This window comes from Melospiza melodia, chromosome 18, assembly GCF_035770615.1.
Source record: "Melospiza melodia melodia isolate bMelMel2 chromosome 18, bMelMel2.pri, whole genome shotgun sequence".
Classification (NCBI taxonomy): Eukaryota; Metazoa; Chordata; class Aves; order Passeriformes; family Passerellidae; genus Melospiza; species Melospiza melodia.
Genome location: NC_086211.1, coordinates 15,511,493 through 15,535,318, shown reverse-complemented (window position 1 = coordinate 15,535,318; position 23,826 = coordinate 15,511,493). Strand labels below are relative to the sequence as shown.

Sequence of the window (23,826 nt, the reverse complement as noted above, 5' to 3'; positions counted from 1 at the left end):
TCACAGAACGGTTCAGGCTGGAAAAGACCACAGTGGATCAAATGGTCCCACTTCCCTGCTCAAGCAGGGTGCCATGACACAGGGCTGTGGCCAGGTGGGTTTTGATTATCTCCACTGAGGGAGAGTCCACCCCCTCTCTGGGAAGTCTCTTCAGTGCTCAGTCACATTCACAGAAAAGTTCTTTCTCGTGTTCAGGTGGAATATCCTGTATTTTACTTTTTGCCTATTGCCTCTTGTGCTGGGCCCCACAGAGTAGATCCTGGTCTTATGCTCTGATCTCTCCCTGCAGATACTGACAGATACAGATGAGGGCCACTCTCAGCTGTGTGTCCTCTTGAGGCCAAACGGCCCCAGCTCCCTCAGCCTTTCCTTGTCAGGGAGGTGCTCCAGTCCTTTCATCACCTTCCCTCTGTGGACCTGCTGCAGCAAGTCCAGAGGAAGCAACAGAGATGCTGCAAGAACTGGAACCCTCTTGCTCTGCAGCCAGGCTGGGAGAGCTGGGAGTGTTCAGCCTGGAGAAGAGAAGGCTCCAGGGAGACCATAGAGTCCCTTCCAGTATTTAAACGGCCTTCAACAGAAGTGGATAGGGACTTGGGACACAGGCCTGGAAAGAGAGAAGGGATGGCTTCACTCTGATAGGGTTAGCTTATTAGGAAGAAATTCTTGGCTGTCAGGGAGGTGAGTCCTGACACAGGTTGCCCAGAGAAGCTGTGGCCACCCCACCTCTCCAAGTCCAGGCTGCACAGGGGTTGGAACAACCTGGATAGTGGAAAGCATCCCTACCCATGGCACGGAATGGAACCAGATGGTCCTTCAGGTCCCCTTCATTCTATGATTCTATACCCACTCCAGGAGCTTCATGTCCACCCTGTTCTGAGGAGCCCAGAACTGGACACAGCATTCCAGATGAGCCTCACCAGGGCTGAAGAGATGGGCAGGACCCTGTCCCTGACCTGCTGGCAATGCCCTTCCCACCCCAGGATCCCCCACCTTGGCCCCAGGACACAGGGCTGGTCAAGGATAGTCGTGACCCCCAGAGCCTTCTCTGTGGAGCTGCTGTCCAGCAGGTCACCCCCAGCCCAGGCTGGGACATGCAACAACCTCCCCCATGCTTTAGCTCCAGCATGGACGCCCTCAGTGAATGTTCAAGGTGGAGATCATCAGGCAGCAATAAGCCCCCACCGCTCCCCTCAACAGCTCCCTCGGTCAGGCAGCCTCGGCTAAGCAAAGGTGACTGTGAGCGACAAAGCACCAGCAGAGATGGCTGCTGCCGGCTGGAGCCGAGACAGGAAAAGAGACTCCTGGCCCGTCGGAAAGCCGGGACCACCGCTGTGCCCCACACCCGCCGCCGGCCGGGGATAACGGGACGGCGGAAACATGGCGGCTTCACCGTGAGGGGAAGCGCTGCGCCCCCGCTTCACTGAACGGCCCCGCACGGCAGGGGGCGCCGTGCCTCCCGCGCATGCGCCGCTGCGCCGCAGGTTTGAACCGCCAACTGCTCCAATTCGAATTCGCATCCTCGCCGACCAATCACAGCGCGAGGGGCGGTACGGCCCCGCCTCCATCGGCATCCTGGCCAATGACAGAGCCTGCTGTGTTTAAAACAAGTGCGCGCGGGCGGTGGGCGGGGCGGTGGCGCGGCGGGCGGGTCTGGCGGGCGGAGCTCCCGCGGCTCCCGGCGCTCACTGGGCGCGCCCGCGCTGCGAGCGGGGCGTGTCAGCCACACGCTCCCCGCCCGCCCCCGGCGCTCCGGTCCCTCCTACGGCCGTGCCGCTCTCTCGGAGCCGGGCAGGGCGCTCTGTCCGTCCGTGCAATCCCCGCGGGCGCGCCGCGATGAAGGCGGGCGGTGAGTGCGGATCTGCCCGCGGGTGTTGCTGTTTGCTGGTTCTTCAGCTCTGAGGGGCGGCTCCAGAGCGGGCTCTGCCTGCCGGGCGCCTCCTCAGAAGGTCTGAGGGCGGGGGATAACGGGATACCCTGAGGCCGGGCTGAGGGACCGCCGGGACTGGCAGCGGGTGAGGGGCCGGGCCGGCGGCTGCGCGCCCAAATTCAAACGCGGCGGGGGCGGCCCGGCTCGGCTCGGCTCGGCCCGGCTCGGCTCGGCTCGGCTCGGCTCGGCCCGGCTCGGCTCTGTCGGTGCTGTGCCCCCGCCGGGGCCGTGCCTCAGCCCTGCTGTGACCCCGGGGCCGTGGCTGTGCCTGGCGGTTGTGCCTGAGCGCGCCTGGCCCCAAAGCCGAGAGGTCAGGATGTGTATTGCGCGTGGGAAAACCTCTCGGGCGTCTGTGAGTTTGCAGGACTGTGGAGGAAACCCCATTCAAAAGTAAGAGAAAGTGTTTTTTTACTGTAAGGGTGGCTGAACGATGGTACTTGATTGCCCAGAGCGATGGTGGGATCCACGTCCTTGGAGTTGTTCAAACCCCCCTGGATGTGGTCCTGCCCTGCTTGGCCGGACGGTTGAAGTGGGTGACCCCCAGGGTTCTCTTGCAGCCTAAACCACTCTGGTTTTGTGAAGCAACACATTGGAAATGAACCTGTGCCATTCCCTGTCTGTAGAAATGGAGTTTTCACTGAGTTGCTCGTGTACCCCCTGGTCCCTATTTGGATGGTCCTATGGGCTGAACTGGCATCCTAGTTTGCGTGTCCATTTCATTTTCATGGCAATAATACTGCTGAGGATAATACATTTTGTATTCATAAATATGTCCGTGTGTGTGTGTGTGTGTATATAAATATTGCCTTGAAATAATACTCCAGAAGGTATAGGCAGTGGATCTTCCATTAGCATTCCTGGCAGCAACTGCTTGGAAAGATAGGCTTGAGTAGGTTTGGTTGTCTTCTTAATATCTCTGGTTGTGTTCCAGGGACTGCTGTCAGTTGAGAAGGAAAAGCTGGGGCTTGGGGGAGGTAGATGAAGTGACAGTAGTGACAGTTAAACTATTTGTTACTACTGAACAGGGACAGCTGAACTCTTTGTCACCACTACACATGGTCATAGGAGTCAGGGCTCAGAGGGGCTCTTGTTGAAGAGCACTTGAGCTTGAGCCCCCCCTTCTGAGTCTCTTGGCTTCATTAACCAATTTAAACAAGCTCTTTCTGCTCTGTACTTTAGTCTTGTGGCATTATGAGGCATGAGCTGTATATGCCTGGTTAATGTGTTTGCAGTGTCCTGTGCTGCAGTGAAGAGGTGCTCAAGTGAACACCTGTGTATGTGTGTACTGCTGTGTAGTGCCTTTTTTCCTTGTGCTGTTCTATCACTAACTGAGGTGTCCTGTGGTTTTCTTTTCCAGTGGTTCACTGTAGGTGTTCCAGGTGCTTTTCTTTCCCGTCAAAGCGAAGGATAATAAAACGGCCTCGAGTCCTGACGTTCTTGAACCTCCCCGAGGATGTTCTGTTTCACATCCTGAAGGGCCTCCCTGCTGCAGACATCCTCTCAGTCAGAGCTGTAAGTGCTGCAGCTTCCCCTGTGCCAGGCTCAGGGCTCAGCTCTGCCTCCAGGAGCCTGGGCTGCACACACAGCAGGCATCCCATGTCACAGAACCTGAACAAACCCAAAGACTGCCTGCAGGGTTGAGATTTTTGCTATCCCAGGGACAATTTCACTTCTCACTGCTCAAGTTAAGAGTAGCAGCAGTATTTGACTGCTTTTTGTACCTTTTCTGTGGAAATTGTCTCGCCAGATTATTGTGGCTGAATAAATAGGTTTGGTTTGGCATCTCTTGCCTTACTGGTTATCAGGCAGGCAGCAAGTTAAACATAACTTGTGATCAGTTAGTTACTTCTCTAAAATAAGATTGCAAAGACCTGTTTTTCTGTTGGTCCTTTTATTTTGGTAATCATTATTCTGTGTTCCCTCCATGCAGGTGCACTCACATCTTAAATACCTTGTAGATAATCATTCCAGTGTTTGGGCACATGCAAGTTTCCAAGACCTGTGGCCATCTCCAAACCATCTGAGGATGTTTGAAAGGTAAGTTTTAAACATCAAAGTTCTCTGACCTTTTAGAAGATGATGTTTGAAGGAAGATTAACTGTTCTAATCAGTCCCCAGTGTAATTGTGGGATCTGAGTTGTACAAAGAGGGGAAATATTTGCTTTGGCAATGAAAAAAAGTTGGTTTCAGGTCTGAGGTGCTGCTGGTCACTGCTCTCTCTTTAACTAGAGCAGGCCCTATTGCATATACCAAAGTTATTTATCTTCACAGTCATTAATATTCCAGATTGGAACATAACACATTCCCTAAAACCTCTTTGTGGTGTTCCCATGTGAATGAACAAGTGAGGTCAGGGACTCCAGAGAATAATCCTGTTTCTAAGTCTAAGTTGGCTTGATCCCTTCTTGTGCAAACCAGTGTATTGAAAAACAGGTGAATTTCAGTAACAAAGTTTGAAAGGGTAACAATAAATCTGCTTCAAAAAGATGGGGAGCATCTTTTTATCCATCTGATTTGAAGGGGATCCATTGGTGTCAGAGGCTTCTTTAACATGTTTAAATGCCACAATAATGGTTTTGCTTCTGAGTGTCACTTCTTTTTGAGGCAGAGCAGTATGTGCACATCACTTTGGGAGGGAGGAGCACAAGGGCTTCATGTTTTGATGCATGTCCTTGAGGGCACAAGGACCAAACTGTGGATTCTGGTGCTAGGAAGGATTTTAACCTCCAGTGCCTTCTCTGTGTGCCCTTCAGGGCTGCTGAAAGTGGGAACTTTGAAGCTGCTGTGAAGCTGAGCTTGGCGTACCTGTACAACGAAGGCTGTAAGTGTGGGAGCTTGTCCTGGGGCTTTGGGGAACATGGCATGAGGAATTTTACATTGCTCTGCTTAGGCACTGGCCACAAAGCTGCCACTGGGAATTCAGGGTTAGCAATTACCCTCTGCAAACTTGTGGTGAAACTCAGCTGCTTTGGCAGTGGGATAAATGTATCAAAAGGGCCTGACAAGTGACAGGAGGAGCCTCCTGACACAGGGTCCTGGCAAGGCAGTTGGTATTTGCAGAATGAGCTCACGTTATGTGTTCCTAAAGCCTGACTGTAGTTAAGATTTTTCTTCTTTAGCAACCTCCATGATTTCTAAGGCTCTAAATGACAGAGACAGTTCGATCTTTTCCTGTTTGTTTCCTCTTGTCTGTCTTGGCCTGACTGAATGCCAGGCAGGCATTGTGAACAAACTCCACTTGATTCCTGGCTTTCTCTCTGGTTCAGTGTCCATCACGGGCCACGGGCGTGCAGAAGTGAACGGAATAAAGGCATCTCACTACTTCAGCTTGGCAGAGCACCTGAATGTGTGTGCAGTCCCCTTTATCTGGCTCTTCATCCGTCCTCCCTGGTCCTTCTCTGGCAGCTGCTGTAAGGCTGTGGTCTTCGAGAGTCTCAAGGCAGAGTGTCAGCTTGACAAGGTCAGGTTTCTCTCTGCCCTTGGTTTTACCCTGCTCAGTAACTGCTTCTTGTTATTTTGGAAAGAATACTTTTGTTCCCCTGAGGAGCCTCCTCTGCTCTTGTTGCTTCAACAACTGTGGCTCAGTCATTTATTGACTTTATTGCAAAACTGCACATGATAGATCGTGAGTGCTGGAGGCCTGTATTGTCTCTTTGGAGAGGGTCAGTGCTATCTCAGGGATAACAAAACATAGAGAAAAGCAAGGGGGAAGAATGATTGAAAGATAACTGTAGTCTGAAATTACTAGCAAGAATTGCTGTGGTTTAACGATGCTTTATTTTGATGCTTTCTTCAGGCTCAGAAAGGATCTATTCTCCACAGCTTGGCAAAGGTTTTGAATTTCTTTGAGGTGAGCAGTATTTCTGATGGGTTTGGATTTGGGTTTTCTTCAGGTGATGCTAATGTTGTTTACCTTGATTAAAAACATAAATCAGCCAGATGCTCTTTTACTCCTCAAGGGTCCCAGGAGTTTCTGTTCTCATGAGTTTAATTTACTAGTTGCTTAAAGGAACATTATTAACTTACTTTATTGAATTGTACAAATGGTGAAATTAATTTTGGCTTAATCATGGGCTTACAGTATGTTCAGGTCTCAAAGGAAGCCTTCCAGTTGTAATGCCTTGTGAAACAAAAAATAAAATAAAAAGCCTTCAGTGGCAAGCAAGCCAAAAAGCATTTGTCTGGCTGAGGAAAAGCACTAACTGCTCTCAGAGCCTGCATCTGCAAATGGCAGCACTGAGTGGATGGGGGAGCATTCCTCAGAGGCTGAAGGGCATTCCCAAGGGATGGATTCTGCTCTGTAGCTTTAGCACAGTGTTCTGTAGCTTCTGAAGTGTTGAGGCAGCCACTTGTCTGGACAGAAGGAATACCAATATATATCTTTTGTTTTTAGGATGAAGGAAAAAAGAAAGAATCCCTTGAAATGCTTGAAGAATCTTCAAAACAGGGTTGTTTAATCAGCTCCTACCTCCTTTGGGAAAACAACAGAAAAGCTGCTGTAAGTGGTCATTTTTTGTCTCCAAACAACTTTTACACTAACTTCTGGATCTCTGTTATGTGCAAGGAATGTCCTCAGAAAGCAATTGCTGTTCCTCAGAGCTTACCTTCTTCATAAACAAGGAGAGTGCTAAGAACTCTCTGAAATGAGCTCTGGTGTCTGAAATGAGGCTATGAGCAGTTGTAGCCAAGGTGCCTCAGAAGTTTATTCCAACTCTGCTGAAGGCCTGAGCACTGCTGGCCAGTGATCCCAGGGCTCTGGGGAACAGGAGCAGGAGGCTCCTGCCTTGTCTTTAATAAATCTGCCAAAGCTGCCCCCTTGGAATCCTGAGTGACTGCTCTCACTTCCTGTGAGGCTGAAAAAAAGTTCTTAAAAACAGTGGTGTCATGATAAGACAGAGACTTGTTGCTGAAGTAATAGATGTACCTCCAGGCAGTGTTTTTCTCTGGATACTGGTGCTCCAGCCCTTCTGTTTGTTGTGTAAAGGCTGTGAGTTTTTACATCTGTCTGTGTTCCTCTCTGTAGATGTCGGATCCTGGCAGGTACCTCCAAAGTCTCAGGAAGCTACGAGACTACGCAGCCAAGGGCTGCTGGGAAGCACAGGTAAGACTGAGTTTTCCCAGAGTTACAGTCTTCATTTGGTCCTTTCTGTGCTGCCATTGTAGGTTTAAATTTCTCTTTTTAGAAGCAGGACCAGCATTGCTGACTATTGTCTTTATGTGCATGTCTGTATCTCCTCTGCATGTCTGTATCTCTTCTTTGAGAAATTGCAGCACACTGGTGGCAGAATGGAGTAAAGATGCATCTTTTGATGGAGTTAAAAGGCTGGCCCCAAATAATCTGTGTGCTCAACATTTAAACCAAACTAAGAACTACTTTCAAGTAGTTTGCCATGTTCAGTGTTTTCAGCAGGAAAAATAGAGGACCATCCTCTACTGCCTTAGTTTGCATTTGGTAAAATAAACATACTTTCTTTTGTGTTCTCTCTACTACAGATAGCTTTAGCCAAAGCTTGTGGGAATGGAAACCAACTAGGATTAGAAGCAAAATCTTCCAGGGAAATGGTTTCTCAAATCTTTCAAGCTTCCCTTCCTATCAGCAAGCAAAGCATCTTCACTGTGCAGAAAGGAATGAATGAAATAATGAGGTAGGAACTTGGATCCAGAAGTGAGACCCCCACAACAAAAACTATTCTCTGTTTCCCTGTGTGTCTCTACAATCCTTCTACAGTGTCTCTAGAGAACCTGTTCCAGGGTCTCATGGCCGTCACAGGGAAGAATTTCTTTCTAATATCCCATCTAGCCCTGCCATCTGTCAGTGTGAAACCATTCTCCCTTGTCCTGTCACTTCAGGCCTTGTCCAAAGTCCCCATTGACTCCCTTTTCCTGAATAAACACTTGCAGCAGTGTTATCTGTGTTAGCCTGCCCCTTAAACCTTAGGGATGAGTTCTGGATCCTTCCCTAGGCAGACCTTGATACATTCCAGTTGTTCTCTCACATGTAGGGCAGCTCCACCACTTCCCTTTGCTGGCATTGCTTTCCTAAACAAGTACATAACCATGCATGGCAGCATTGCAGCCACATGGGTGTCCCAGTGTGGCCCTGTAATGGCAATGGGATCATGGCCCTGTGACCACACACACATCTCCAACTCCTGTTTATTCCCCACACTGTGTGTGTTGCTGTGCAGGGAGGGGATGGAGCAGGCAGGTTTGGCAGGAGGGCTGCAGGAGGATCCACCTCAGCCACAACCCCACTTGAGGGAGTTGGCTCTTCTCTTGGGAGGCATCACAGGAACATTTATTTGTCACTGCTCTGCTTGGCCTGGCTCATTCTCCAGCTGCATGTCATAGTGTGGGACACCACTTCCCAAGTTCTTCCTTAAGTCTCTCTTGCTGTCCTAGGTATATCCTGGTGGATTGGCTGGTGGAAGTGGCTACCATGAAGGACTTTTCTAGCCTGTGCCTGCACATGACAGTGGGATGTGTGGACCGTTACTTGACGCTGAGACCTGTGCCTCGTGCTCGGCTCCAGCTTTTGGGAATAGCCTGCATGGTCATTTGCACACGGTGAGGTTCTGGATGATGAGCAGAGATGGTCATTGTGATCTTCCAAATTCTTTCCTGCACCTCAAACTTTTTCCCCATTCCTTGCTTGTAATACTGGAAATGCTGGAAACTTTGACTTTCCTCTACTTTGACTGCTGTTTAACTGTGTTTACATACAAACACAGACTCTGTAAATGAGGTAAAAAAGGTAGCTTCTTGAAGGTTTTTTTCTTATTTAAACACATGGTCATAGTTGTGGATTGCTCTAAATGCATTCCATCAGCAACTGGAGTGTTTGACACCATATTGGCATGAGAAAGCTGGAAAGGAATAAAAGCAGCAACATTCCATAGTTGAGCCTGTGTACACTCAGATGAACTGCATGGTGTGGTGGAAGATTATCCTTCTGTGGTAATCTCCTTAATATCTTGCATCTTAACCTAGGAGAGGCTTCATAGATGAAGAATTAGGATCAGAGAATCACAGACTGGATTGGGTTAGAAGGGATCTTAAAGATCATCTCATCCCATCCCCTGCCATGGGCAGGGACACCTTCCACTATCCCAGGATGCTTCCAAGCCCTGTCCAACCTGGCCTTGGACACTTCCAGGGATCCAGGGGCAGCCACAGCTTCTCAGGGTAACCTGTGCCAGGGTCTCACCACTCTCACAGCCAAGAATTCTGTATAGGAAGAACATTCCCAATTAGGAATGTTCTAGTAGGTCGTTCCATCTTACAGGTGAAATAAAGAGCTGCAATTCTTTGCTGGTCTACCTGGGAAAGTACCTTGTGAAGTTGTTTAACTCTGGTCATTGTGGGTGCGGTTATCTGCTGTAAGTGCACAAATCCCCTTTCTGCTGGGGCTAACTTAATATTTAACATTGCAGTTTCATCAGCAAAGAGATGCTGACGATACGGGAAGCTGTGTGGCTGACAGACAACTCCTACAAATATGAAGAGTTGGTCAGAATGATGGGCGAGATCATTTCTGCCTTAGAAGGAAAGATAAGGGTGAGTTTGGACAGTGGATGGAATATTTCCCTGCCCTTGGGTTGCTGCTCAAGTCAGGCAGTAGCAGTTCCTATCTCATGAGTTGAGGGTTTAAGTCAGAGTTCTCAATCAACTGTGGAACCTGTGCGTGTCTCAGAGCATGCAGATACAGAGCCCTCTGCCTTCTGTAGAGATTAAAACTTCAATTTTAAGAGGCCATTTATTCTGTCACTGGAGAATGCATCAATGTCAATGTAGTAGTTAAACAAAAAAGCCCCAAACAAACAAAATCCAGCGCCTGGAAACAGCTGTTCTAAACACTTTGTGCTGGTCTTGTATTTCCAACCTCTGTTCTCCTTTCTGCGCTAGATGCCCACCATTTTGGACTACAAAGAAGTTCTGTCAAGCATTGTCTCACTGGAGAGAAGAACTCTTCACCTTTACAGCTTCATCTGTGAGCTGTCCCTCCTCAACACGAGCCTCAGTGTGTACTCCCCAGCCCGGCTGGCTGCTGCTGCTCTGCTGCTGGCCAAAATCCTGCATGGGCAAGGTAACCCATCTTACCTCAGGCACAGGCTGCCAGTCTGCCTTCTCTTTCTAGGGAGACTTTTTGGGGGGTTTTGGGTGTTAGTTTGTCTTTAGTCAAGATGTCCCAATCACTTGGCTGGGGGAGGTGGACAGAGGAGTGGAGAAGAAGGGGACAGGTATAAGAAGTCAAAATGAAGAGCTGAGTTCAGCCTGTTTGCCTGTATTGGGCAACCCAGATGATTAGAGGGCTGGAACAGCTCTGCTATGAGGAAAGGCTGGGGGAACTGGGATTGTTCAGCCTGGAGAAGAAAAGCTTCAGGGTGACCTAATTGTGGCCTTCCAATACCTGAATGGAGCTGACAGGAGACATGGACAAGAGTCTATTTACAAGGGCCTAGAGAGACAGGACAAGGGGAAGTGGCTTCCCACTGCCAGAGGACAGGGTTAGATGGGATATTGGGAAGGAATTGTTCCCTGGGAGGGTGGGCAGGCCCTGGCACAGGGTGCCCAGAGAAACTGTGGCTGCCCCTGGATCCCTGGAAGTGTCCAGGACCAGGTCAGACAAGGTTTGGAGCAAGCTGGGATAGTGGGAGGTGTCCCTGCCCATGGCAGGGAGTGGAATGAGATGGGCTTTGAAGTCCCTTCTAACCCAAACCATTCCATGATTCTCTGAGTCTATTTTACCTCTTAATAGCAGAGATGAACTCGAGCGTTAGCATCAGACTCTGCAGGCTTTGATTTAAATGAGCCTGAAGATTTCTGTTGTTAGGTCTAACATCAGTTTGGCAGATAAACCTGTCCTTAAAGCCAGCTGTGAACTTGAACAAACTATGGACAGATATAAGCTTGCAAATATCACGATCCTTAACCTATCAAAGAAAATAAGCTGACTCACTACAGAACTACTACACTTCATGAATATGTAATTCAATATCTGAATATGTACTCTCTTCTCCAGCACACTCCTGGACCAGCCAGCTGTCTGAGTGCACTGGTTTCTCTCAAGAAGACCTCTTGCCCTGCGTGCTGAGCCTCCACCAAAAGTGGTAATTGTTTTGGGACTCTTTGAGGGGACACAGGAGTACTTGGATTGCAGCTCTGGCAAATGTGCTGCACCTGTACAGTCAGCCCTTCCCAGGGAAGGAAGAGCCTTTGGTTAGCTGCCTTGCTCCCCTGCCACAAGGCACTAAGGTCCAGTTCAGGGACAGCTGTTCTGGCCCTGGGTCACAGAAAACAGGGACAGAAAAGGAATTAGATGCTCACATGCTTAGAAGCCACCAGGTGTCCTGATGAAGCTGCTGAAACACCAACTCCCTTAGCACACCACTGAGCGACAGAGGAAAATTATCTAACTTGGCAGGTTTTCTTAATACTGTTTCATAGAATGCATTGTAAGATAGGGGTTTCAATCTTTCTTTCCAGCTTCCATGATGATGTCCCAAAGGATTACAGGCAGGTGTCCCTCATGGCAGTCAAACAGCGATTTGAAGATGAGCGCTATGAAGAAATTGGCAAAGAACAGGTGGGTGAGCTGTGGCTGCATTTGCTGCTGGCTGACACCCAGAGCAGAGCTGCTGTCCCATGGCAGGCTGTGTGAATAAAGTGAGAGTTCAAAAATTGAGTTGCAGAGACTCTTACCTGATGTTTAAGTGCCTGTGGGAAGAACTCACTGCGATAGATTTCTCCTAGAAAATAAATAGTGTCCTTCTGGCTATTTAGTTCTCATAAGAATCTCATGGTCCAATTCTTACAGGTGCTTTGACTTTTAAAAATCTATTTATTTATTTAATATTTTAGGTTATGAGTTACAGCCAGCTCTGCTCATTGTTGGGTGTGAAACAGAAGGACCCAGAGCCCAGTCCCTTGCACAGGAATGTAGTGGAAATTCAGACTTTCCTCAGCTCTCCCTCTGGAAAGAGAGCTAAAAGGTGAGTATAATGCATGGCTGTCAGCAGCTCTGAAGATCAGCCAGAGCCTTTCCTCCTCTCTGGTACCCTGAGGTTAATTCCTAAATACAGTCCATTTTCCTGTCACCATCTTGACATACCTATTAAAAGAGCTGGGAAAGACTTGGATTTTGACATATGATTTCTGGGGTGTTTTGCTACAGGAGGAGGGAAGACAGCATTCAGGATGACAGAGGCAGCTTTGTGACTACACCCACAGCAGAGCTGTCCTCCCAGGAAGAAAGTCTGCTGGACAACTTCCTTGACTGGAGTTTAGATTCCTGCTCTGGTTATGAAGGTGATCAGGAAAGTGAAGGCGAGCGAGAAGGAGATGGTGAGCAGTTTATTCTTATAAAAAGCAGCCAAGAGGATTAAACCTGTCTTTTCATTTTCACTTAAAACTGTTTCTCAGGCACCAGATGCCTAAACTTTCAGCTGAAGACCAGCTGGAAAAACTCTTCCCCTTCCCCCGTGGTTATAATTGTTAAACTCTGTCAGGGGTATCTTATCTGTTTCTCTGCACTGCTTCAGAATGTGATGAGAGGTTTTGTATTTGCTCAGAGTTTCAGAGTCAGGCTGTTTGCAGTGCACCAAATGTGATGAATGAGCCACTGTCTTAGAAACACTAATTAGCTGTTGGGTTTTGCTGACCCTGGGCCTGGCTGCTCATTTTCTAACAGCTCTTAGTACCTGTTCAAATAGTCTGAGGGAAGAAAAGATGCTGTGTGAATAGAGGGTGAGCTTAGTGCCCTGCCCTCCAGGTGTAAGCAGACAGAAGGGTGACTCTTGCTTGGCTTTTTTCTGCTTGACTCTGTGCTGAGTGCCTGCTTGGCTCTGGATGGGGACAAACTAAGGTTTCTCTCTTCCCATCCTGCAGTGACCAGCCCCAGTGGGATCCTGGATGTGACAGTGCTGTACCTGGACCCTGCAGAGCACTGTGGCCAGGACTCCAGTGACGAGGACAGCCTGCCTGGGGAATGGGATGGCTCTGGGGCACCCCTCAGGCAGGGGGAGCTGCCAGGGGCATATCTCACCCCAAGGAATCCCAACCCAGAGGGGAGCTCGGGCTACTCTTCTGTCAACACTGCCAGTCCTACATCTTCTGTTGAAGGCAGCCCTGGAGCTCCTCCCAAACCTACCTCAGCACTGCCCCACGGCAACTCCACGAACAAGGAGCCATGCCAGCCCCATTTCCTGCACAGGAGGCAAGTCAAGAGAAAAAACATGGCAGAACACACTGAAGAAAGGCTGAACTTGGCCTTCTTAAGCCTCTGATTTCTTCATGCTTTTAACTTTACTGGGATTTCTAGAAACCGTATTTCTGTTGCAGTCATACAGGGATGATAGTGAATAATTGTAAATACCTCCAAAATAACTTCCCTTCAACCTTGTCTATCTTGTACAGCTGGGCTATTTCCTCTATTCACAGCTGCCTTTTTATGTATCCTCTATTGCCTGATCCTCTGCTAAGGTTCTGCTCTCTCTGTGAAATTCATAGCCCAGTTTTATCATCCCTCTTAGTGATAGAAAAGAACTGTCCTGTCCCTTGCTTTCTCTGAGGCCTGGCACTATGGATGACACGAATTGACATTGGTTCTCAAGTTTCTGAATGTAACACTATGCTTGAATCTTCCACTTAAAAGACCTATTTTGAGGTTGTGCTGCCTTTTTTACTCTGTCCAGGCCTCCTTCAGCTCCCCTCTTCTTGTCTATGGCATTTGCTGCACTGACACAAGGTTTTTACTGAAAAACCCCAGAGGTAAATGAAGGCTCACTGCAGGTCTGAGCTGCTCTCTCACCTACCTCTCACATGGTTTAAACTCCATTTGCCTCTTCTCTTGTTGCCATGTTTTCTTCACCTGAAAAATTCTTCTGTGCCTTAACACATAGGAATTGGAATACTAAGGTACAAGACTTCAAAAAGATGTCACTGAAGCTAACACTGGAACTGGACTCCAGGACTGCCAATTTACTGTGGCATTGGCAACAATTCAGCTACACACAGTGTAGTGAGTGCTTATTGACTGTTTTTTTATAAAATTGTTTTGTTAGTAGAGATGGATCCTGGTCTTCCTTCCCCTCATTCCCTGGCCTGAGGCCTGGAGAACTGCTGGGATGAGGTCAGGGTTTAGCTCTGAGCTGAATCCTGATGGTCAGGTTGCAGTGGCACTGCCTGAAGGCTATTTACACAAATCTCACAAGGAGCACAGGGCTCAAATCACCCTCAAAACCCAACAGCAGCTCCAGAGAGGCCTTGAATCTTCCAAATAAACAAGAGCAGCCTTGGGTAGTTGTCCTCAAAGTTTATTACAAAACCATGTACTGCCACTCTCATTCAAAAGAGAAAATCCCTGATTTAGTTTCCTGGCTCATGGTGGCTTCACTGCAGTTCTCCAGCTGCTGCTTCCCCTGATCTGCCATGCAGGAGTCTCTTCACATTAATTTGGTACAGCAGCAGCTCAAACTTCAGCACTGGGTCACATAAACAGGAGAAGAAAACACAAAAACCTCTCATTCTAAAAACTGGTAAAAGTGAAAATATATTTGGGAAAGGCCTCACTGCAGAAAGCTCTGAACTCTTCCTTGATCTGAAAAAAAATAAAAGCAGAAAAGGGGAAGATGAATCAGTTTAAATTCCTTCCCAGGAGGAGGAGATTAGGTGAAGAGCTGACTCTGTGCTCCTGCTGCTGGATGCAGAGCCTTGGCTGGTGCAGCCTTGCACTAAAACCAGATCTGGCTCTGTATCAAGCCTCACTCTGAGGTGCCTCATGGCTAAAATAGCAGGTGGGCACTAAAACCAGAGCTACAGGCTGAGAGAGAAAAGCAAAAACTACAGCCCAGACCTTCAGATATATACAAAAAATTGCCAGATGGCCTGAGTCTGCATTTTGTTATCACCTCCACAGCCCTGCAGCTCTTTCAGCATTTGCTTTATTAACCCTTGTTGTATTCCTTGCTGGGCAAGTGTTTCACTTGAGGAAACACAGGCTAAGCCTGGCTTTGTGCAGCACTGGTATCAATAGGGAATGCCATGTCAGGAGGAGCAGGTTGGTTTCAGCTGGAGGGATGTCACAGCCCAGCCTGCTCTGCCCTCACCTGGCACACGAGGAGGTGCCAGCACTCACCTCAGGGCACCACTGGGACATCCACACAGTCATAAGCCGAGGCTCTCATCTTCTCCAGTGGCTGCCCCAGGAGCTGCCGCAGGGCCGCGTAGTCAGGCCTGTCCTCGTACTGCAGGGCCAGCACCTGCTCCAGGTAGTTCTGCAGGGCATCTGCAAGGAAAGGGGTTTGTGGGAGCAGCCAGAAACCCCAGCTGCCAAATGGCCATTCCAGGCTGCTTGTCCTGCAGCCAGCTCACCCACCCACCCAGGCAGCTGCAGAGAGGAAAACCAAGCCAAGGCTAATGCAAAGCTCAAAGAATCACCAAATTATACCATAAAATAGAATCACCAACTGGTTTGGGTTGGAAGGGACTATGAAGTCCATCTTCTTCTACCTCTTGAACACTTTTCAGGCATGGGACAGGCACAGCTTCTCTGGCCAAAAAAATGGGATGGGGAAGTGTCCTCTAGCCCCAGGTATTTGATTTCTAAACCCACCAGCACAGCTCTCCCTCCAGCAAGGTTCATTAGAGCAGATCATGGAAAGCAGCCCTCATTTTTCTGTAGAGAAAACAAGGGATTTGTTCCCTGCCTGCCAGACAGTCCATGTAATCAATGCTTGGTCACCATCACCACTGGAAGCCATTCTGAACCAGCACCCCAGCACAGAGAAAGTTCTGCCTTCAGGTACAGGCAGATCCTTTATTCCTGAGTCCCATTGCCACTGAGAGCAAGCCCATACCTGGAATGGATCTCTGCCTGAAGCATAGTTGGAGAAGGTATCTCACATCCTTTCTGTACCTGTCAGAAGAAGAGGCAATGGAGTAGGCACCTGAGCACCTGGCTTCGACAAAAAAAAATCCCAAAAGGCTGAATTCGGCTTGCCATGTTCTGGATGAAGCAGAATCTGGGGTTCACCAAACACCCTGGGGCCAGGCTCAGCCTTGGCTGTGGGATTTGCCACATCCCAACAGTGTATTGTGACCTGGGGATTTCAGTCACAAACCCCCCTCACTGCTTTCTGCTGAGCATTTCCCAGAAGAACAGATGATTTCTCCTACCTTTCTTTCTGTTCCATCACAGCTTTTACTTTGTCCAGTTCATCAGACCAAGGCAAAGTGCCACAGAGCCATTTCAGAAGACAGTAGCCCAGAGATTCCAAGTCACTCCGTCGAGATGGTCCTGATGGGAAATACAAGACATGAAGGGACAGAAGTAAAGAAATTCAGGAGTTTCATGAGGATTTGCTCTGGGGTATCAGTACTCCTGGGAGCCCGCTAACATAGTTCAGGAACCACCTCCCAGCACCTGGAGGAAGATTTCCTGAACACTGTGAAAGAGCAGTCACATCCCAACCAGGAGAAGGACAGAATTTGGCACAGGCTGCCCAGCATAGTGTGGAGTCTCCATCCCTGGAGGGATTTAGAAGTCATGTATATGTGGCAATTGGAAACTTGGGTTAGTGGTGACCTTGGCAGTGCTGGGTTTACAGCTGGACTCAATGATCTTAAAGGTCTTTTCCAACAAAAGTGATTCTATGATTTAAATGCCTTTCCAGCTCTCATTGCTTCAAGGTCAGAGCACAGCCTGCTGCAAATCTGTTTTGGGCAGGGATCCTGTCTGGCTTGAAAAAGATCCCTGCTAAGCCAGCACAAAGGGCTCTGTTTTCTATTCCCCACACGCCTGCAGCAGCCAAAGCTCCAGATGGAGCAGGAACATCCCTGCTGCAATCACTGAATGACCTGGCAAGTCCCAACACAGCAGCCATCAGGAGGCAGGAGTGAACAGCCCAAAGAGGAACCCAGCTCCTGGTGCACGTGAATGCCTAGAAAGCAGCAGTGCCAGCACGTGTCACAAACCCAGACCCACCTGTGCCCTTGTGGCTGTCCAGGCTGATGAACTCCAGCGTGCCCTCGTGAGGGGTCCTGCTGCCCTCGCGCAGAGCCACGTGCTTCCCCCCGGGGCAGTAGCGGAAGGCGAAGCCGTAGCCAGCCAGGGTCACCTGCAGCAGCACAGAGCACCCACCTGAGTGCAGAGCAGCCCCCAGGCTGCCCCACAGCTCCTGCCTGAGCACTGCCCAGCCTGCCCTGCTGCCCTGCCCAAGGCAGGGACCTGGAGGCTGCCTTATCCCAAGTCACAATCCCTCTCCTGGCACAGCACTGCTCCTTCTCCCTACCTGTGTGAGGTCTGCTGGGTTCAGATAGATGTTCTCAGCAGTGATGTCCCCATGCACATACTCATTCTCATGAATGTACTCCAGGCAGTCTAGCTGAGAATAAACAGGGGGAGCATATCAGATCCATGCAGGCTCCTGCAGCACCCTGGCTGTCACTGAGCTGGACCTTCCCCAGCTCCCTGTGGCCGTGTGGATGAGCACTAAGAACACCACATCTCACAGCCTTCAAGTTCAAAAGTCAGGTTTTTCTCATTCTTCTTATCCCAAATTCCTTCAAAGTGACACAGTGCTCAAAAGATGCTACTGAAGTTTACAGCAGGTTTAGAGACCCCCCACCCAAGCCCCTGGACCAGCTTTAAAACACCTCTGGGAGATCCAGAAGGAAGTCAGAAGTCTTTTCTGGGAATGATTGGTTCTCCACATACCACACGAACTGCAATCTGAAAAGCTGCCTTCTCCCTCAGCAGGTGCAGGCCATCGCTCAGGACCGACTGAAGAGATCGCCCCAAATCAGAGAACACCAAAAACCTGCAGGAGAAAAGGGCTTTGCACATTGCAGTACCTACCTGGTTTGGAGACCCTGCAACAGACACTTGCCAAGTGATCCACTGGACCCCACTTCAACTCCAAGCTGACCTGGGCAAACACTTCCTTGACTATTGATAAGAGAAAAGTTTTATAAAGGAGACAGGTGTGCTCATCGTGTGTTGCAGACACACAGCCTGAATCTCCCCTTTGGGTTAAGTGTCAAGGACCAAAGTAAGGTGTCCTCTGGCCTGAAGGGCAGCAGCAGCAGCAAAAGCACTAACTTCACCAGCAAGACAAGGACTGAAGGAAATAAAGCAATGAGAGGCAAACCATTTAAGACACGATAGGAGCAGTGTCAGTGTTCAGGAGCCCAAGGGGCAATGACAAAAGGATTAGTGGAGAGCAAGCAGAGGAGAGGAAAGGCCAGAGATGCTCAGACAGCCCAAAAGCTCAGTCACCTCACCTGTAGCTGTCTGCATGCAGTCCAAAGCCAACACAGTTGGGGATGCCCAGCAGAGGCACGGAATGCCACTTCTTCCACTTCTCCACTACAAGAGAAGAGGACAGTGCAGCAGATGCTGCTGAGGAGCTCCAGGAGGAAGGAGTTAGTGATGCTCCTCCTCTGAAGGTCTGCTCTGCCCTGGAGAGCTGACAGTGGCCTCTCATCCTGACTCTGTCCCCAGAATTCCAGTCTCATGTGTGCAAGAATGGAGCAGGGAAGATTCTGGGAATACCAGAGCAGGCTGTGGCATGGGATTGCTACAGGGCTGGGGAAAACAAGGAGAGGGGAGAGGGAGAGAGGATGAGGGACAAGCAGATTTTTACACTTCTGCCAGAAGTGTAGATTTGACATAAATTCTTCCATCCCCCTTGCCTACATTCTCTGGGCAGCTTTGTTCTTGCTCAAGTTTTGGGATCAATGGAGTTGATACCAGAGAGCTGCTGACAGAACCACCCATGGAAGAAGGACAGGAGGGTGAGCCAAGGTGAGACAGGCTGCAGGGCTGGGCAGCTCCCAGACACATCAAGACAGAGTGAGGAGCACAAGAAAGCTGTGCTCATACTGCACTGTCTGCTGGGAGAACTGGCATTGACCAAACTCCTCAGCACTCTGGCACTAACCAAGCAGGGGATTATTTTATCCTGCTCTGGCCTTCCAAGAGATTCACATAACTGATGAGAGGGAAATGCCAGTTGTCCTTAGTCCTTGTCCTCACAAGAAGCACCAACCTGTGCTTGCCTTTGCAGCTCGCTGGAAGAAATTCTGTTCATTGTAGATCCTCCCATCTTTGGCATCCTAAAGAGAACAGGGAGGAGTGTTAATTCAGCCACACACATCCTGCTGGAAAGGAAAGCTTGGGTAGATGGCTATAAGACCTTAACTACTCCTTTTAAAGAAAACAAAGATCAACTAACAGAGCTGAGAGCAGAGCTCAGGTGTCTTGGTTCCCTATTTAATGCTGTCCCTAACAAACACATCAACTCTGAGTATCAGCACAGACTAGGAGAGGGGCCATCTCAGGCTGGGCCTTTCCAGCAGCCCATTTACAGCTGTCTGAGGGTTAACAACAGCCAGGCAGTGCAGCCCAGGCACAGCATGGAGAGAGCTGTGGTCCCACAGCTGTTATGTTAGCAGGAGCCAGAGGTGACCTTCTTAGCCACAGCAGGGATGAGGGCATTTCTACAAACACACAAGTCTCTACAGAGAGCTGTAACATTTATTCTAGCAGTCAGAAAGTGAGACAGGAAAGTCTGTATTAGTAACATTTGAGGTATTGCTGTCATCAAGTTACCTCAACTGCACACAGTCCACACTCAGAATGTCTGTGTTTGCCTACACACAACACACGTGTCTACTCAACACTAACTCAGGACAGCTGCTATCCTGCAGGGCAGAAAGTTATACTCTACCTGGTTTGGTACAAAACTGGTATCAAAGCTGGAGGAACAGCAGCTGCAGACAGCACAGACCATGTCACAGAGGGTTTTCACTCTGCATCTTGCCTGTGAGCCCATGTGGGTCATCAAACCCAGAGCCAAAATGCTCTTATGTGCCATATCACACTCCACAGTGCTCAGCAGACCACCAAGCAGCCAAAAGAAACACAGAGAAGTTGGGAGTGTTGCCTACAGAAATGATTACAGCTTCCCACAGACTGGTTCTAGTTTTGTGGCACTTAGCAGGTTTTTCTCATCCACACTGTATTCCTCCACCCTCTTACATGTCTCCTCTGACAAAAGGCAGAGGGATTTTCCAAGTGCATGCAAGAGCCCCACAGAGCCATCAGTCAGCACTGGCCCTCCTACAAATCAGCAACCCCCAAGAGCCACAGCAGACAAAACAGTCTTTCAGCTCTGGTTCGTGAGCTACTGAAAATCAATCTACTGAATTTCCACGACAGAACAGATGTTAGTGGAAATAACACATTTCTGGAGAGCCCAAGATATTGACAAGTACCTGGAAAGCTGGCTTGGAACTCCAACTATAATTCCTATTTGATTTCAAAGTGTGCTCTGGCTTTACATAGTGTCTCCATGGTGGCTCTCACACAAACCCAGCACAGCACCAAATTCCAGCCTCTACAGTTTCCTCAGACTTGAGCAGGGTTGCACCCCTGCCATCAAGAAGAAAAGTTGGTCTGTGTCCTGGATTGTCAAGCAAATTGTATTCTATTTGCCATCTGTATGGCAGCTATCTTCTGTTAAGTGGGCAGTTTTCCTTATCTCTTCCCCAGCCACTCCTCCCTCCGGGGAGACACCTGCTGATAACAGCTATTGAATGTCACTGCATGGCTGATGCCTGGCTGATAAGAACTACAGCATCCCATTGGGAGATGTGAGCCCAGAGGGGAGAGCCAAGCATTGCTACCCAGATATAATCTGGAGATTCTGGAGCACCAGCAGAGCTTCTCCATTGGATTCCCCAGAGGAACAGCAGCTGCCTCTGCCCCTGGATCTTCAGAGGAAGAGACTGCACCTTTCTCCAGGATCCCTGCTCCAGCAGAACCACCCCTGACACTGCAGGAGGGCTGAGCCACAATTCCAATGGGACTGCTGCCAGCACCCTGACCCACAGGGTGTCAGGTTGGGTTCTGACTCTGTCAGTGTTGTTCTAGTGTACTGCATTGTTTATTTTACCCTTTTATTTTCTTCCCTAGTAAAGAACTGTTATTCCCTGCTCCCATATTTTTTGCCTGAGAGCCCCTTAATTTAAAATTTATAGCAATTTGGAGGGAGGGGGTTTACATTTTCCATCTCAGGGTAGGCTCCTGCTTTCCTTAGCAGACACCTGTCTTTCCAAACTAAGACAGTCTGGACATTCCCCAATCAAGATCTCCACCTCACACCACCAAGCTCAGTTCTGCAGGTTCCTGAGCCTGGTCAATCAAAGCAGCAGCCTTCTGTTATTAAGGCTTCAGTTTTTTTTTTTTTTTTAATCCTCATATCCATTTTCTTCACATCTTTAGCAGAAAAGCCAACTGAAATCCCAGCACAACACCCTCAGGAGGTTAGATCCATCTCCTAATTTAGCAGGGGCCTCTCTGACCACTCTCTCCCAATTTCTCAGATACTCTCAGCCAAACAGGTCAGGACACAGTACTCTATGCACTATTCCTTACCCAAACAGATCAAAACTCACAAGTTTGAGGGAGTAGCTTTGCTTTTGAGGACAGGTTCCAGATGCTGACTGCGCTGTGGAAGGATGAACAGATGTGGTTAAATGGAAAGGCATGGAAAAGAGGTTGTGCATCATTAAATGCAGCCTGTGCAGCTGGATTAACTCATCCTCTGCTTCTTTCCCTTGAGTTTTGCAAAGCAACCTCTGTGAGAGCGCCTTCCCAGATCACTACAAAATAATTCTTACCTTGCTCCAGGAGCTCAGCACCCTGACATGCAGTGCAGTTCTGCTTAAGTCACAGAAGCATCTGGGCAGGGCTACAGTATGGGGGGCTTTGAGGAGTATGTGAAGAATAGATCATTAGTAGAATCTCAGAGGCATCCCCAAATTCATTTGCTGAGCACTCCCTCCAGCTCACTCCATGGTTGGACAAGTCTGTAAGGGATGCCAAGTCTCTCTGCTCTGTATGGATGTTAGAGTTGTATGTGGCCTCCCTTCTTCAAAAGCATTTGCAGCCATGACTTGGCTCAGGGCAGTTCCTTTTCTTGTGCCCTTAGACCAAGTGCTATCCACAGGTTACCTGCTGCTCATCACCTAAAACCTACTTCTATAAGAGCACCCTCCACTATTGATTTTTATCACATTTTTTTAAAAACATAGATGGATGCTTGGACTTTGTTATGTAAGAGCTTGAATAGTGAAAAAGAAAGTAAAGCCAAACATCAGGCAAAACTCAGTAATGGAAAAAATTCCTCCTGGACAGCTTCCAAATTAATGAGAGAAGAAGATCAAAAACTCCCCTGTGGAAGTTCTCAACTAGACTGAAAAGATCAACACTTTCAGCACTAAATGGCTGAGAAGCAGCTTATGTGGTGTGGTTGCTTTCTTTGGCCCCAAAACACATTAAGAATTGACATTTAGTGGGTATTGATACCACTTACAGCACAGGAACTCCTGTACAGTGCCAGCAAGTAAAAGAGGAAGTGTGGCAGATAAAAGAGAAAGAGGAAGTGTGGCCCCAACAATGGACATTTTATAATAATAGAGCAGTGTGGCCTCGGCTTGATATTATGCTGGTGGCAGTGTGGCTGACAGGCAGATGCCCAGTGAGGAACGGCTGGAGCTGTGTCAGGGCAGGTTTAGGTTGGAGATCAGGAAAGGTTCTTCCCCCAGAGGGTGCTGGCACTGCCCAGGCTCCCCAGGGAATGGGCACAGCCCCGAGGCTGCCAGAGCTCCAGGAGAGCTTGGACAGCACTGCCAGGGATGGCCAGGGTGGGATTGTTGGGGTGTCTGTGCAGGGACAGGGGCTGCACTCCCAGATACTTGTGGGTGTCTTCCAGCTCAGAATATTGTATGAATGACGGATCCTGCATGCCTGCGGGTCACTGCCAGCCCGGCGGACACCACGGTGTCACCCACTCCGCGGCCTCTGGGGGTTTCGGGATGTCACGGCAGCTGTCGCCGAAGCCAGAACCGGTGACTCCGCACCCCTCGCCTCCCGGCGCCCTCTGCCCGCCGCGGGCCCCACGGTACCTTCGTACAGCAGCCCACAGCCGCCCTGTTCCAGCAGCCGCACCAGCTTCCACAGCCGCCCTCCCTGGTCCGTCAGCACCGTGTCCGCCGGGAGCGGCACGGCCGGGCCGGCCCGGGGCTTGCGGGGAGAGCGGGGCGAGCGGGGCCCCAGCCGGGCCGCGGACGCCCGCGGGGAGGAGGAGGCGGCGGGGCTGGGGACTGGCGACAGGCTCGGGGCCGGCGCTGCGGGCTCGGTGCGCTCTTCGGGCAGCGCGGGCAGCCTCCCGCCGCAGGCTGGGCAGAAGCGGAACGTGGGTTCCACGGCGAGCCCGCACTGCGGGCAGAACGGGCCGGGCCTGCGGGACACGGACAGTGTCAGAGCCCGTCCGCCGCCCCGCTTCCACCGCCCCGCTCCCGCCGCCCCCAGCACCTAAGGGAGCCGCCGGACAGCTCCGCCCGCGGCCGCTCCGGGGTCTGTGTCCCTGTCTGTATCCGTGTCCGTGTCCCTGCCCCCGTCCCGCGCCGCCCGCGCACCCTCCTGCCCGGCATGGCCCCGCCGGAGCAGCCCGGGCCCGCCCGCCGCGCCGCCACCGCCACGGCGCAGGCGCCCCCCGGGCCGCGCCTCGGCCTGGCGGGACAGCGGGGCTGAGATGGAGGATCGGAGCCTGAGGGGACGTCGGGATCTGAGGGGATACGGGGGTCGTGAGGGAACACCGGGGATCTGAGGGGACATGCGGGCTTCTGAGGGAACACCGCGCTTGTGAGGGAATACAGGCGATGTGCGGGAGCACCGGGGATGTGAGAGGGCACCGGGGATGTGAGGGAACACCGGGGATGTGAGGGAGCACCGGAGATGTGAGGGGCCGCCGGGGATGTGAGGGGGCAGCGGGGATGTGAGGGAACACCGCGCTTCTGAGGGAACACCGGCGATGTGAGGGAGCACCGGGGAT

General features: G+C 50.1%; 2 protein-coding genes across 2 annotated transcripts; one reads left to right on the top strand and one right to left on the bottom strand.

Moving 5' to 3' along the window:
• Window positions 1-1,777: 1,777 nt before the first annotated feature.
• Window positions 1,778-14,232, top strand: CCNF (cyclin F). Its single transcript, XM_063171329.1, has 17 exons — window positions 1,778-1,846; window positions 3,285-3,439; window positions 3,858-3,964; window positions 4,681-4,748; window positions 5,194-5,387; window positions 5,724-5,777; window positions 6,321-6,425; window positions 6,951-7,028; window positions 7,421-7,572; window positions 8,330-8,494; window positions 9,361-9,484; window positions 9,833-10,013; window positions 10,950-11,037; window positions 11,414-11,513; window positions 11,789-11,919; window positions 12,102-12,271; window positions 12,815-14,232. Exons 1-17 carry the CDS (start codon window positions 1,834-1,836, stop codon window positions 13,210-13,212), a joined length of 2,283 nt encoding a protein of 760 aa, XP_063027399.1. The 5' UTR covers window positions 1,778-1,833; the 3' UTR covers window positions 13,213-14,232.
• Window positions 14,226-23,425, bottom strand: VRK3 (VRK serine/threonine kinase 3). The gene is made up of 12 exons (XM_063171331.1): window positions 23,307-23,425; window positions 22,898-23,232; window positions 21,386-21,438; window positions 18,976-19,042; window positions 18,209-18,293; window positions 17,643-17,745; window positions 17,218-17,310; window positions 16,911-17,043; window positions 16,103-16,223; window positions 15,784-15,842; window positions 15,063-15,212; window positions 14,226-14,525 (listed from the first exon to the last, which is right to left on the bottom strand). Exons 1-11 carry the CDS (start codon window positions 23,423-23,425, stop codon window positions 15,064-15,066), a joined length of 1,317 nt encoding a protein of 438 aa, XP_063027401.1. The 3' UTR covers window positions 14,226-14,525; window position 15,063.
• Window positions 23,426-23,826: the final 401 nt, after the last annotated feature.

Coding starts and splice junctions, on each gene's coding strand:
- CCNF (XM_063171329.1), top strand. Junction 3,965..4,680: donor CATCTGAGGATGTTTGAAAG/GTAAGTTTTAAA, acceptor TGTGCCCTTCAG/GGCTGCTGAAAGTGGGAACT. Junction 5,388..5,723: donor CAGAGTGTCAGCTTGACAAG/GTCAGGTTTCTC, acceptor TGCTTTCTTCAG/GCTCAGAAAGGATCTATTCT.
- VRK3 (XM_063171331.1), bottom strand. CDS start 23,425: ATGCCGGGCAGGAGGGTGCGCGGGCGGCGCGGGACGGGGGCAGGGACA. Junction 16,224..16,910: donor GGACAGCCACAAGGGCACAG/GTGGGTCTGGGT, acceptor ATTTCCCATCAG/GACCATCTCGACGGAGTGAC. Junction 15,213..15,783: donor CAGGCAGAGATCCATTCCAG/GTATGGGCTTGC, acceptor CTTTCCTTGCAG/ATGCCCTGCAGAACTACCTG.